General features: G+C 43.7%; 1 protein-coding gene across 2 annotated transcripts in view; it reads left to right on the forward strand.

Moving 5' to 3' along the window:
* Positions 1 to 12840, forward strand: part of LOC115192885 (disintegrin and metalloproteinase domain-containing protein 10) — a 36828-nt gene extending 23988 nt beyond the window's left edge. For both annotated transcript variants that reach the window (XM_029751815.1, XM_029751816.1), the window contains exons 12-16: positions 1 to 55; positions 4760 to 4871; positions 5789 to 6009; positions 7244 to 7370; positions 7592 to 12840. The exon at positions 1 to 55 is cut by the window's left edge and continues 129 nt beyond it. In XM_029751815.1, the coding sequence (XP_029607675.1) occupies positions 1 to 55; positions 4760 to 4871; positions 5789 to 6009; positions 7244 to 7370; positions 7592 to 7824 (748 nt within the window). In that variant the 3' untranslated portion in view covers positions 7825 to 12840. The remainder of the gene's footprint in view (positions 56 to 4759; positions 4872 to 5788; positions 6010 to 7243; positions 7371 to 7591) is intronic.
* Positions 12841 to 14425: the final 1585 nt, after the last annotated feature.

Genomic DNA, 14425 nt, shown 5'->3' on the forward strand with positions numbered 1-14425 from the left:
ACCCAAGGCCAACTTCACCGCCTGCCACGGAGAGACTCAAGTCTGCCTCAACGGGGTGAGTGGATACCTGGCTACCTGAGGTTAAATACCTGGCTACCTGAGGTTAAATACCTGTCTACCTGTAGTTAAATACCTGTCTACCTGTAGTTAAATACCTGGCTACCTGTAGTTAAATACCTGGCTACCTGAGGTTAAATACCTGTCTACCTGTAGTTAAATACCTGTCTACCTGTAGTTAAATACCTGGCTACCTGTAGTTAAATACCTGTCTACCTGTAGTTAAATACCTGGCTACCTGAGGTTAAAAACCTGGCTACCTGTAGTTAAATACCTGGCTACCTGTAGTTAAATACCTGGCTACCTGTAGTTAAATACCTGTCTACCTGTAGTTAAATACCTGGCTACCTGTAGTTAAATACCTGGCTACCTGTAGTTAAATACCTGGCTACCTGAGGTTAAAAACCTGGCTACCTGTAGTTAAATACCTGGCTACCTGTAATTAAATACCTGGCTACCTGTAGTTAAATACCTGGCTACCTGTAGTTAAATACCTGGCTACCTGTAGATAAATACCTGGCTACCTGTAGTTAAATACCTGGCTACCTGTAGTTAAATACCTGTCTACCTGTAGTTAAATACCTGGCTACCTGAGGTTAAAAACCTGGCTACCTGAGGTTAAATACCTGGCTACCTGTAGTTAAATACCTGGCTACCTGTAGTTAAATACCTGGCTACCTGTAGTTAAATACCTGGCTACCTGTAGTTAAATACCTGGCTACCTGTAGTTAAATACCTGGCTACCTGTAGTTAAATACCTGGCTACCTGTAGTTAAATACCTGGCTACCTGTAGTTAAATACCTGGCTACCTGAGGTTAAAAACCTGGCTACCTGTAGTTAAATACCTGGCTACCTGTAGTTAAATACCTGGCTACCTGTGGTTAAATACCTGGCTACCTGTAGTTAAATACCTGGCTACCTGTAGTTAAATACCTGGCTACCTGTAGTTAAATACCTGGCTACCTGTAGTTAAATACCTGGCTACCTGTAGTTAAATACCTGGCTACCTGTAGTTAAATACCTGTCTACCTGTGGTTAAATACCTGGCTACCTGTAGTTAAATACCTGGCTACCTGTAGTTAAATACCTGGCTACCTGTAGTTAAATACCTGGCTACCTGAGGTTAAATACCTGGCTACCTGAGGTTAAATACCTGGCTACCTGTAGTTAAATACCTGGCTACCTGTAGTTAAATACCTGGCTACCTGTAGTTAAATACCTGGCTACCTGTAGTGTTTAGTTACATACAGTTGAAGTCGGAAGTTTACATACACTTAGTTTGGAGTCATTAAAACTAGTTTTTCAACCACTCCACAAATTTCTTGTTAACAAACTATAGTTTTGGTAAGTCGGTTAGGACATCTACTTTGTGCATGACACAGGTAATTTTTCCAACAATTGTTTACAGACAGACAATTTCACTTATAATTCACTGTATCACAATTCTAGTGGGTCAGAAGTTTAGGTACACTAAGTTGACTGTGCCTTTAAACAGCTTGGAAAATTCTAGAAAATTATGTCATGTCTTAAGAATCTTCTGATAGGCTAATTGACATCATTTGAGTCAATTGGAGGTGTACCTGTGGATGTATTTCAAGGCCTACCTTCAAACTCAGTGCCTCTTTGCTTGACATCATGAGAAAATCAAAAGAAATCAGCCAAGACCTCAGAAAAAGAATCGCAGGCCTCCACAAGTCTGGTTCATCCTTAGGAGCAATTTCCAAACACCTGAAGGTACCACGTTCATCTGTACAAACAATGGTACGCAAGTATAAACACCATGGGACCACGCAGCCGTCATACCGCTCAGGAAGGAGAAGCGACTCTGTGTCCTAGAGTTGAATGTACTTTGGTGCGAAAAGTGCAAATCAATCCCAGAACAACAGCAAAGGACCTTGTGAAGATGCTGGAGGAAACAGGTACAAAAGTATCTATATCCACAGTAAAACGAGTCCTATATCGACATAACCTGAAAGGCCTCCCAGCAAGGAAGAAGCCACTGCTCCAAAACCGCCATAAAAAATGCCAGACTATGGTTTGCAACTGCACATGGGGACAAAGATCGTAGTTTTTTGAGAAATGTCCTCTGGTCTAATGAAACAAAAGTAGAACTGTTTGGCCATAATGACCATCATTATGTTTGGAGGAAAAAGGGGGAGGCTTGCAAGCCGAAGAGCACCATCCCAACCGTGAAGCACGGGGGTGGCAGCATCATGTTGTGGGGGTGCTTTGCTGCAGGAGGGACTGGTGCACTTCACAAAATGGCATCATGAGGGAAGAAAATTATGTGGATATATTGAAGCAACATCTCAAGACATCAGTCAGGAACTTAAAGCTTGGTCACAAATGGGTCTTCCAAATCGACAATTATCCCAAGCATACTTCCAACGTTGTGGCAAAATGGCTGAAGTCAAGGTATTGGAGTCAAGGTATTGGAGTGGCCATCACTCTGTCATGCTGATTGAGTTTGAATAATAGACTGGAAGCTTCAAAAGGAGGGTGGTGCTTGGAATCATTGTTCTTCCTCTGTCAACCATGGTTACCTGCAAGGAAACATGTGCAGTCATCATTGCTTTACACAAAAAGGGCTTCACAGGCAAGGATATTGCTGCCAGTAAGATTGCACCTAAATCAACCATTTATCGGATCATCAAGAACTTCAAGGAGAGCGGTTCAATTGTTGTGAAGAGGCTTCAGGGCGCCCAAGAAAGTCCAGCAAGCGCCAGGACCGTCTCCTAAAGTTGATTCAGCTGCGGGATTGGGGCACCACCAGTACAGAGCTTGCTCAGGAATGGCAGCAGGCAGGTGTGAGTGCATCTGCACGCACAGTGAGGCGAATACTTTTGGAGGATGGCCTGGTGTCAAGAAGGGCAGCAAAGAAGCCACTTCTCTCCAGGAAAAACATCAGGGACAGACTGATATTCTGCAAAAGGTACAGGGATTGGACTGCTGAGGACTGGGTTAAAGTCATTTTCTCTGATGAATCCCCTTTCCGATTGTTTGGGGCATCCGGAAAAAAGCTTGTCTGGAGAAGACAAGGTGAGCGCTACCATCAGTCCTGTGTCATGCCAACAGTAAAGCATCCTGAGATCATTCATGTGTGGGGTTGCTTCTCAGCGAAGGGAGTGGGCTCACACAATTTTGCCTAAGAACACAGCCATGAATAAAGAATGGTACCAACACATCCTCCGAGAGCAACTTCTCCCAATCATCTGGGAACAGTTTGGTGACGAACAATGCCTTTTCCAGCATGATGGAGCACCTTGCCATAAGGCAAAAGTGATAACTAAGTGGCTCGGGGAACAAAACATCGATATTTTGGGTCCATGGCCAGGAAACTCCCCAGACCTTAATCCCATTGAGAACTTGTGGTTAATCCTCAAGAGGCGGGTGGACAATCAAAAACCCACAAATTCTGACAAACTCCAAGCACTGATTATGCAAGAATGGGCTGCCATCAGTCAGGATATGGCCCAGAAGTTAATTGACAGCATGCCAGGGTGGAATTGCAGAGGTCTTGAAAAAGAAGAGTCAACACCGCAAATATTGACTCTTTGCATCAACTTCATGTAATTGTCAATAAAAGCCTTTGACACTTATGAAATGCTTGTAATTATACTTCAGTATTCCATAGTAACATCTGACAAAAATATCTAAAGACACTGAAGCAGCAAACTTTGTGAAAATTAATATTTGTGTCACTCTCAAAACTTTTGGCCATGACTGTACTATTATCCTGCACATTTCACATTCTCTAAAATAAAGTGGTGATCCTAACTTACCTAAGACAGGGAATTTTTACTTGGATTAAATGTCAGGAATTGTGAAAAACTGAGTTTAAATGTATTTGGCTAAGGTGTATGTAAACTTCCGACTTCAGATGTTGATCTGTGTCTTGTCCAATCAGTCACCACATATGATTTTTACTCACAGGGAAATAAAAGGGATGTATTTTCCTACTAGCTCTGACTTGGCTGATTTAGTGTTAGAGAATTTCCAGTCATCGGGTGATTTTCAGTACCTATATTGTTCTATTTGAAGTAGAAAGAAGGATCTATACAAGTTTAAATATTAAACATGTAAAAAAAAAAATCTGAACGTAAACCGAATCCGTGTGGATTAAGCATGGTAGATCAACAAGACGTGACTGGTCTGGGCCATATCTGATCTTGTGAAGGCTACTGGACACGCACATGGGTTAATCACACATAGACCACATCGGCCTGAACTTGTGAAGATCTTTGGACAGGAACATTAGCTAATTACTTATAGGCACCATTAGACCTGCAGTAGGATTGTGCATGTCACGCCATCAATAGAATCTATGCCCCAATGTCTGAGCCAATAAGAGAATGGAAACTAAGCAAGACAACAACATTCATACTGTGGAGTGACGATGTTATTTAAAGATAAGACTGTATAAAAGCCAAATATTAAGAATACAGAGTCAGTTGTTCCATGGAATTGCTCGGCTTTGTTCCTCTCTGTAATAAAGTCTGTTCACAAGCTCCGGTATCTGAGAAATATTTGATTCAATATTTCCACGACATTAGCTACTTTGAGAAAAAAATGTACTTACTATAAATGTGATATGTGGTTGTCCCACCAAGCTACGTTAAATGCATTAAACTGTAAGTCGCTCTGGATAAATGACTAAAATGTCACATGATATCTCATCCCTTCTATTGGCTCCTCCTCCAGGGCTGTTCTGGCTCCATCTGTGAGAAGTATGGTCTGGAGGTCTGTACCTGTGCCAGCGTGGAGGGCAAGGACGAGACTGACGAGCTGTGCCACGTTTGCTGTAGTGAGAAAAGTGAGTCCTGCTACCATGTCCTCACGGTCCCCTCCTGTTACCACGTCCCCCTCCTGTTACCACGTCCCCCTCCTGTTACCACGTCCCCCTCCTGTTACCACGTCCCCCTCCTGTTACCACGTCCTCACTGTCCCCTCCTGTTACCACGTCCTCCTCCTGTTACCACGTCCTCACGGTCCCCCCCTGTTACCACGTCCTCACGGTCCCCCTCCTGTTACCACGTCCCCCTCCTGTTACCACGTCCTCACGGTCCCCCTCCTGTTACCACGTCCTCACTGTCCCCCTCCTGTTACCACGTCCTCACGGTCCCCCTCCTGTTACCACGTCCCCCTCCTGTTACCACGTCCTCACGGTCCCCCTCCTGTTACCACGTCCTCACTGTCCCCCTCCTGTTACCACGTCCTCACGGTCCCCCTCCTGTTACCACGTCCCCCTCCTGTCCTCACGGTCCCCCTCCTGTTACCACGTCCCCCTCCTGTTACCACGTCCCCCTCCTGTTACCACGTCCCCCTCCTGTTACCACATCCCCCTCCTGTTACCACGTCCCCCTCCTGTTACCACGTCCTCACAGTCCCCTCCTGACGTTCACGGCGTTTTAGGAGTTATATTGGAATTGTATCATGTCCTTTACAGGTTTAGTTCAATTCTAGATACTTTCCAAACGTTCCTGGGTGTTTCAGAAATCCCAGTTGGACGATTCCCGGTTGGAGGATTCCCTCATGATTTTGGGAATCCTCCAATTAAGGATTTCTGGAAAAAACAGGAACATTTTCTTGAATTGTTCAACCTTACTCGCCAGCTTGTATGATAGCTACATTGTAAGACAATGTTTAAAGCTCTTCGAGATTCTTTGTGTAATAAATAGCGTTATAAAATATTCCATTATTATTGAGTCCTGTGATTGTCTCCCGTTGCAGTGAACCCCAACACCTGCAGCAGTACAGGCTCAGAGAAACTGGCCCGATTCTTCAATAAGAAAATCACCACGCTGCCCGCGGGGTCTCCCTGCAACGACTTCAAGGGCTACTGTGATGTGTTCATGAGGTGTCGGCTGGTGGACGCGGACGGCCCTCTGGCCAGACTGAAGAAGGCCATCTTCAACCCTGAGCTCTATGAGAACATCGCAGAGTGGATAGTGGTACGTAGCTTTACTGACCGACTCTTCAACCCTGAGCTCTGTGAGAACATTGCAGAGTGGATAGTGGTACGTAGGTTTGCTGACCGACTCTTTAACCCTGAGCTCTATGAGAACATCGCAGAGTGGATAGTGGTACGTAGGTTTGCTGACCGACTCTTTAACCCTGAGCTCTATGAGAACATTACAGAGTGGATAGTGGTACGTAGGTTTACTGACCGACTCTTCAACCCTGAGCTCTATGAGAACATCGCAGAGTGGATAGTGGTATGTAGGTTTACTGACCGACTCTTCAACCCTGAACTCTATGAGAACATTACAGAGTGGATAGTGGTACGTAGGTTTACTGACCGACTCTTTAACCCTGAGCTCTATGAGAAAATGACAGAGTGGATAGTGGTACGTAGGTTTACTGACCGACTCTTCAACCCTGAGCTCTATGAGAACATCGCAGAGTGGATAGTGGTACGTAGGTTTACTGACCGACTCTTCAACCCTGAGCTCTATGAGAACATCGCAGAGTGGATAGTGGTACGTAGGTTTGCTGACCGACTCTTTAACCCTGAGCTCTATGAGAACATCGCAGAGTGGATAGTGGTACGTAGGTTTGCTGACCGACTCTTCAACCCTGAGCTCTATGAGAACATCTAAAATGATAGTGTTATGTGTCGTTGCTGACTTCACTCACATTGTATTTTAATATCATACCATTTTCACACTACTGCGCTGGCCTGGTTCTGTATACACCGTATAGTAAAGGAGATATCAGCGCAAGCACAGTATTTATTGGTCAGGTTGGTGTGAAAAGGGTATTTGGTCAACTGACCATTTTGGTTTTCAACCGATGTAAAGTGGCTCACTGGCATGCCTTTGGGAACTCACGTGTACTGCGAAACTTATTCTAATCTTGTTTTTTATTTATTTTATTTTATGTACACTATAAATGTGACCTGTGGAATGTACACAGGGAGCACCGGCTCAGATAATACATGAAATGTCACCTGGTTCCATCTGTGTGGCAGTGTTTGTCACAGAAAATAGGTGCTTTGAAATATGGATCAAGATGAGATGGAGGTCATTTAAAACAAAATAAATTATTTGGAAAAGTTTTTGTGCCGCAGAAATGTTTATCCCATCAAGGTGTGACACGGGTTTAAAAAAAAAGTTGGGATCTACTGCAGTAGATGTCACTATATGCCCTTAAATGTAATCTGTGTTTTCCATTGTCTAATTCCAGGCTCACTGGTGGGCAGTGTTGTTGATGGGCATCGCTCTGATCATGTTGATGGCTGGCTTCATTAAGATCTGTAGTGTCCACACCCCTTCCAGCAATCCCAAACTGCCCCCACCCAAACCACTACCAGGTGAGTGTCTGTCGTCACACCCAGCTCTCCCATATAAACCACTGGAGATACGAGCCGTCTTCTCAATGGACTTATTGCCTACTTAGTCTTGTTTTCCTCTCTGTGGTCGTTTTGTTGGGGTGCGTTACAAACCTTCAAACGATTTGGGAAGTGGAGCAGACGAGACAAAGAAGAGCTGTTGATAGGTTGTAAACTAATCCGTCTCCCTCCCTCTACACCAGGCACACTAAAGAGGAGGAGAGCCCAGCAGCACGCCCGGGACGCCCGAGACGCCCAGGTGCACCAGTCCCAGTCCCACCACGGAGGTGGAGATCACGGCCAGCACCACCCGGTCTCCGGAGGCCAGCGACAGCAGCCCTCACGCCAGGCCCAGCCACAGCCCCAGCCTCAGAGGCACCACCGCAGCCAGGGCCAGCCCAGAGAAAACTACCAGATGGGTCAGATGAGACGCTGAGCTGTTGAGACACTGGGGCTTCGGGGTTGGGACCGCTCGGGGTGGGACCGCTCGGGGTGGGACCGCTCGGTCCACTGCTCCCTCCATCGACTGCTCCTTGCCTTGGCTCCTCCACGTGCCTATCTATGTAACTGGTGGGACTTGGATTTGAACCGATTTGTTGGGATTTGAATCCGGGTCTCCAGGGTGGGAATCCGACGTCCTAACCATTTAGATCAACAGGATTTTCTTAGTTTTTTTTCTTGATTAGGATCGATGGAATCAAGGGAAAGGGAACCACACTTTAGTTTTTACACGTTTTTTTAGGATTTCCTCTTGGTCTATTGGTTAAGGTGTTGGGTTGCCACGTGGGAGGACCTGGGTTCGAATCCCACCGGTTTACACCTAACAGTAGGATAAAACACTTGCTTCAGTCCTTCCAAAGAACAGCCTAAACTGGTTGTTTACCATCCTCATACCCTCCATCTACAAACAAAACAGAGTTGAGAAAGTGAGAATAAACGGACCCCCCTCCCAACGACCACCACTGACTGGAGCCTGCAGCACGGCTGACCTCTTCAGTCTTGTTTTCTGTGGCTCTCTATGTGCAGTGGAATCCACCATCAGTCATTTTGTTTGACCATCCACCATTTAAATTTTTTTTTTGTGGAGTGGATGTGACCATCCACCATTTTGTATTTTTTGTGGAGTGGAAGTGACCATTGGCCATTTCCAATGCAGTAGGTCTTCAGTCTGCATCTATTTCCCACCAAATCTTTCTTTCTTTCAATAGAGTGCCAACGAGTGGAGGAATGGAATGGTTTCATCACGTGTAGCTTTACTACCTTCGGTCGTGGTTTTTTTTCTTCGATTTTGTAAAGTACCTCCTCTTGAGTGAGAACACCCGCGTGATCCGTGGCTCCTGGTTGGTTGAAATGTTTTGTCAGCCATCTTAGCCAGGAAGTGAAGTGAAAAACACTCGGAGGAGATTTGCTGTACTTGTGACTACAACACAACGTTTCAAACAAAAAACTGGGAAAAGAGACGAAGCTCTTCTCTTGGTTTCTCCATGTAGACTGACTGTCTTCTGCATGTGATTGTACAGATTTCAGTGTAACATAAGTGAAAAAACTAAACTATTTCTTCTACTGTAAATGTACGTATGATTCTTTACTGTTTTTGGTTAGTACTGTACTCTCAGGACAGTAACACAAATGAAGATATCTGGAATAGTAAATGGGCGAGTTCTGTGGACTGGACACTGTAGTTGGAAATAGACAGCATTTTACCAATCAAGTTCTTCTTTTACTGCAGTGATGGAATCATATGGATGGAATTCTCTATTGTGTTTAGGGTTCCGGTTGCTAGATGCTAGGTTCCAAGGATTGAACAAAAAGGTCACCACCATTTCCCACTACTTCTCACCTTTGACCTTTTTGTGACATTCAAGATCTCCCTCATCTCTTCATCTGGTAACAACTTGTTCTGGCCACGTCATGATGACATCACGATGTAATGACTTGTTCTGACCACATCACGATGACATCATGATGTAACGACTTGTTCTGACCACGTCACGATGTAACGACTTGTTCTGGCCACGTCATGATGACATCACGATGTAATGACTTGTTCTGATCACGTCACGATGACATCATGATGCAAGACTTGTTCTGATCACATCATGATGACATCACGATGTAACGACTTGTTCTGATCACGTCATGATGTAACGACTTGTTCTGGCCACGTCACGATGACATCATGATGTAATGACTTGTTCTGATCACGTCACGATGACATCACGATGTAACGACTTGTTCTGGCCACGTCACGATGACATCACGATGTAACGACTTGTTCTGGCCACGTCACGATGTAACGACTTGTTCTGACCACGTCACGATGCAACGACTTGTTCTGGCCACGTCACGATGACATCACGATGTAACGACTTGTTCTGACCACGTCACGATGACATCACGATGTAACGACTTGTTCTGACCACGTCACGATGACATCACGATGTAACGACTTGTTCTGGCCACGTCACGATGACATCACGATGCAACGACTTGTTCTGACCACGTCACGATGTAACGCTTAGAGATGGAAGGACCGGGGAAAAGGAAGGAAAGGGAACCTCACTTTTAGTTTTTACACACTTCTTCTTTTTCTTGATGTTTTGATGCAGAAGAATAGAACAAATAACCACTAACGGAAAACTGATGATTCTGCCTGTTATATTAGGTCAGTGATGCGTTTTTTTTTAAGAGACATTTTATGGCACGCATTCAAAATGGCACCCTATTCACTATTTAGCCCTTATGCACCCTGGTCAAAAGTAGTGTACTATATAGGGTTTAGGGTGCCATTTCGGACATACACTTACTTTAGTACAGAGTGCATTGATAGTATCAAATTGCTAGGTTTACGTGAGTGTGGAAAATAAATACAAAAACAATTCCAGAATGGATTAACAAAAAAATGAGTACAATTGATATCAAACTGTTAATTTTCAGTGTGGGCATGGAGTCATGATTTTTAATTTTTTTTTTAAACATGACTACGGTTGATTTGACAAAGGTCTGTACTAAATTGTCTGTTACGTAATTGATCACAACCGATAACTTGCCGATGATATCTGGGGTTGACTAGTTAGGTCTGTAGTACAGACAGCAGGGTGAGGAGTTATTCCAGGACAATGGCACTTTCAAACTAACACTATGTATAGAGCTAGAATCTGGATTAAATGGTCTTCCATCCTGTAACAATGTGTGTGGATGCCTGGATTGGGTTCATTATGTATCAAATGGAAGAAAACGGACTGCAACAGGAAGGGCCTACCTGGATTTGTCTAAAAAGAAACGTTCATTTTCGTTTTTTTCCATTACAAAATGTGTTGAACATCGTTTTCTGCTGTGTGCCCTAATGAAGACGACCTGTTGTGTTGCTCCACTGTGTCCTTCACAGAGGTGAAGACTGTGGGCTTTTACGTTAACATTGGTGTGCCATACATGTCTTTGTACTTGTGGGCGAACGAGTCATATCATTTTATGAACGAGTCATATCTTTTTTTTATCATTACCTTTTTATGTAGGAAAAGCCAGTAGGAAGGTCTCTAAAAGCCATGCACTAGTTTGAATGGATGAATGGAAGTCTCATAGCCTGGTCCCAGACCTACTACTGCTGTCTGGTCAACTCCTATGGTAATTGTCATGCCAAACAGTGATTTGACTATGATTTATTTTGCATAGGAGTTGTCCAGACAAACAGATGTGGGGGTCCTGGATAGAAGTGTCATGTTTTTTGGAGGAGATAGAGACTACGAGGCAGTAGTACTAGGCGTTTACTCCTTCCCTTTTAACACTACAACGACTGTAGGTTGGGTTGATGTGGAACAACATTTGGAACATAACCTAGATCACGTAAACAACTTCAAAGCTAACCCCAAATCTGTTCTTTTCAACACTATCGTGCTGACCCCAACCATACTGTTCTGGGTCAAATCTGTTCTTTTCAACACTATCGTGCTGACCCCAACCATACTGTTCTGGGTCAAATCTGTTCTTTTCAACACTATCGTGCTGACCCCAACCATACTGTTCTGGGTCAAATCTGTTCTTTTCAACACTATCATGCTGACCCCAACCATACTGTTCTGGGTCATTTCCAGCATGGTTCCAGCAACTATGGTTTAATGTGTAACCAGGCCAGGGCAGTATAACCTGGTTTGGCTCGATTCAGCTCGGTACTCTGAAAAGGGTAATGGACTCTGTTGAGGACTTAGGCGCTTGTCTGTCTTCCATTGAATCCTGTATTTCACATTGCTGAATAACTGGGAGACTGGTCGCTAAATTCAACGACTGGACGCTAAATTCAACGACTGGTCGTTAAATTCAACGACTGGTCGTTAAATTCAACGACTGGTCGCTAAATTCAACGACTGGTCGCTAAATTCAACGACTGGTCGCTAAATTCAACGACTGGTCGCTAAATCCATCGACTGGTCGCTAAATTCATCGACTGGTCGCTAAATTCATCGACTGGTCGCTAAATTCAACGACTGGACGCTAAATTCAACGACTGGTCGCTAAATTCATCGACTGGTCGCTAAATTCATCGACTGGTCGCTAAATTCAACGACTGGTCGCTAAATTCAACGACTGGTCGCTAAATTCAACGACTGGTCGCTAAATTCAACGACTGGTTGCTAAATTCATCGACTGGATGCTAAATTCAACGACTGGATGCTAAATTCAACGACTGGTCGCTAAATTCAACATGGAGTTTTTCTGAAGAGAAGGAAGCCGTTTAAAAAATTGTATCTGACCAGCTAGCACACTTACAGTACACTAAGTCAGACATATTTCCCTGTAAACTTGTACAGTACTTGGAGAATTTAGAGTTTTAAGTTGAAGATTAAAAAAAAAATCAAAAATTCTGAAATCGAGGAAAAACTGTTCAGAAACAAAACATCCCCTTCTCAAAACCTTCTCAGTAACACTTGATTTTGAAGGGAACCTACATATTTTATAACATTCATAAACCATACATAAAACATTCATAAGCAGTACATAAGTATTTCATAGTAGACATAATGTATTAAATGCTTACTCACTGATTATGAATGTGTTATAATGTCTTATGTAGGTACCCTTTAAATAAAGTTTTACCAACCTCCCTTTCCTGGGTTATTCTCGTATCTATGCTAGTTGAAATGGGATTAGTTTTAAATATAATTTACTTTAATTCTCCACCATCATGAAAATTAAAAAAAAAAAAAAAACTAAATTCAGTGTGATGGACTTAAATGTTTCCTTCATTCTCATTTCGTTTAAGTCTGTTATCCTGTGGCATGGTTTTCGGTTTTATTTTTTAAATTTTTTAATTTCGTGGTCTTCATGATAAAGAAAGTTCTAAGCGTGAAACGTGCACTGAAATGTCCAAAATTGAGTTGAAAAAATGTAGTAGGTGAAATGAAGATGTAGGCCCGAAAGAACACACGATGATTAAAAAGTAAAAAAAACTACTGTCTGATTTTAATGTTCACTGTGTTTTATACAGTATCAAACATTGTTGTTCACTTTGAACATTTTTACTAAAGAAATTCCAATAATGTATTGTGTAATTTTTTTTTGGAGTACTTTAAATGCATTAATTAAAAGACTCGTTCAAAATAAATTGGATTTGATTCACTGTATAAAATTTGTTTAGAACTGTTACTTTAATAATATTTGTATTTAGTTCTTCTGGTGTTCTATAGTAATTTCTCTCCAGTAATTCAGGTTTGAACTATGGTATTTCAGTGTGAATACAGTTGTAGGTTTGGCCTCGTCTGCTTGCTGTATGTATTTATTTAGTTATAGGCTTGTTACATTTGGTCATGGGGCGCAGCTGGCCAGATATTTTCAACCCTAAAACCACATTGATCTCCTAGATATCCATATCCTAGAGAGGGTATTTAACTCTTGTTTATTCTAGCCTATAATCAAATAAATACAAACCAACTGGCAAGTGTCTTCACTGACATTTTCAACCTGTCTCCGACTGAGTCTGTAATACCTACATGTTTCAGGCAGACCACCATAGTCCCTTTGCCCAAGAACACCAAGGTAACCTGCCTAAATGACTACCAACCCGTAGCACTCACGTCTGTAGCCATGAAGTGCTTTGAAAGGCTGGTCATGGCTCACATCAGTACCATCATCCCAGAAACCCTAGACCCACTCCAATTTGTATACCGCCACAACAGATCCACAGATTATGCAATCTCTATCGCACTCCACACTGCCCTTTCCCACCTGGACAAAAGGAACACCTATGTGAGAATGCTGTTCATTGACTACAGCTCAGCGTTCAACACCATAGTGCCCTCAAAGCTCATCAATAAGCTAAGGACCCTGGGACTTAACACCTCCTGCAACTGGATCCTGGACTTCCTGACAGGCCACCCCGGTGATAAGGGTAGGCAACAACACATCTGCCACGCTGATCCTCAACACGGAGGCCTCTCAGGGGTGCGTGCTTAGTCCCCTCCTGTACTCCCTGTTCACCCATGACTGTGTGGCCAAGCACGACTCCAACACCATCATTAAGTTTGCTGACGACACAACAGTGGTAGGCATGATCACTGACAACGATGAGACAGCCTATAGGGAGGAGGTCAGAGACCTGGCAGTGTGGTACAAGGACAACAACCTCTCCCTCAACGTGATCAAGACAAATTAGCTGATCGTGGACTATAGGAAAAGGGGGGCCGAACAGGCCCCCATTAACATTGACGGGGCTGCAGTGGAGCCGGTTGAGAGTTTGAAGTTCCTTGGTGTCCACATCACCAACAAACTATCATGGTCCAAACACACCAAGACAGTTGTGGAGAGGGCACAACAACACCTATTCCCCCTCATTAAAAATATTTGTCATGGGTCCTCAGATCCTCAAAAGGTTCTACAGCTGCACCATCAAGAGCATCCTGACTGGTTGCATCACCGCCTGGTATGGCAACTGCTTGGCTTCCGACCGCAAGGCGCTACAGAGGGTAGTGCGTACGGTCCAGTACATCACTGGGGCCAAGCTTCCTGCCATCCAGGACCTCTATACCAGGCAGTGTCAGAGGAAG

This window comes from Salmo trutta, chromosome 4, assembly GCF_901001165.1.
Source record: "Salmo trutta chromosome 4, fSalTru1.1, whole genome shotgun sequence".
Classification (NCBI taxonomy): Eukaryota; Metazoa; Chordata; class Actinopteri; order Salmoniformes; family Salmonidae; genus Salmo; species Salmo trutta.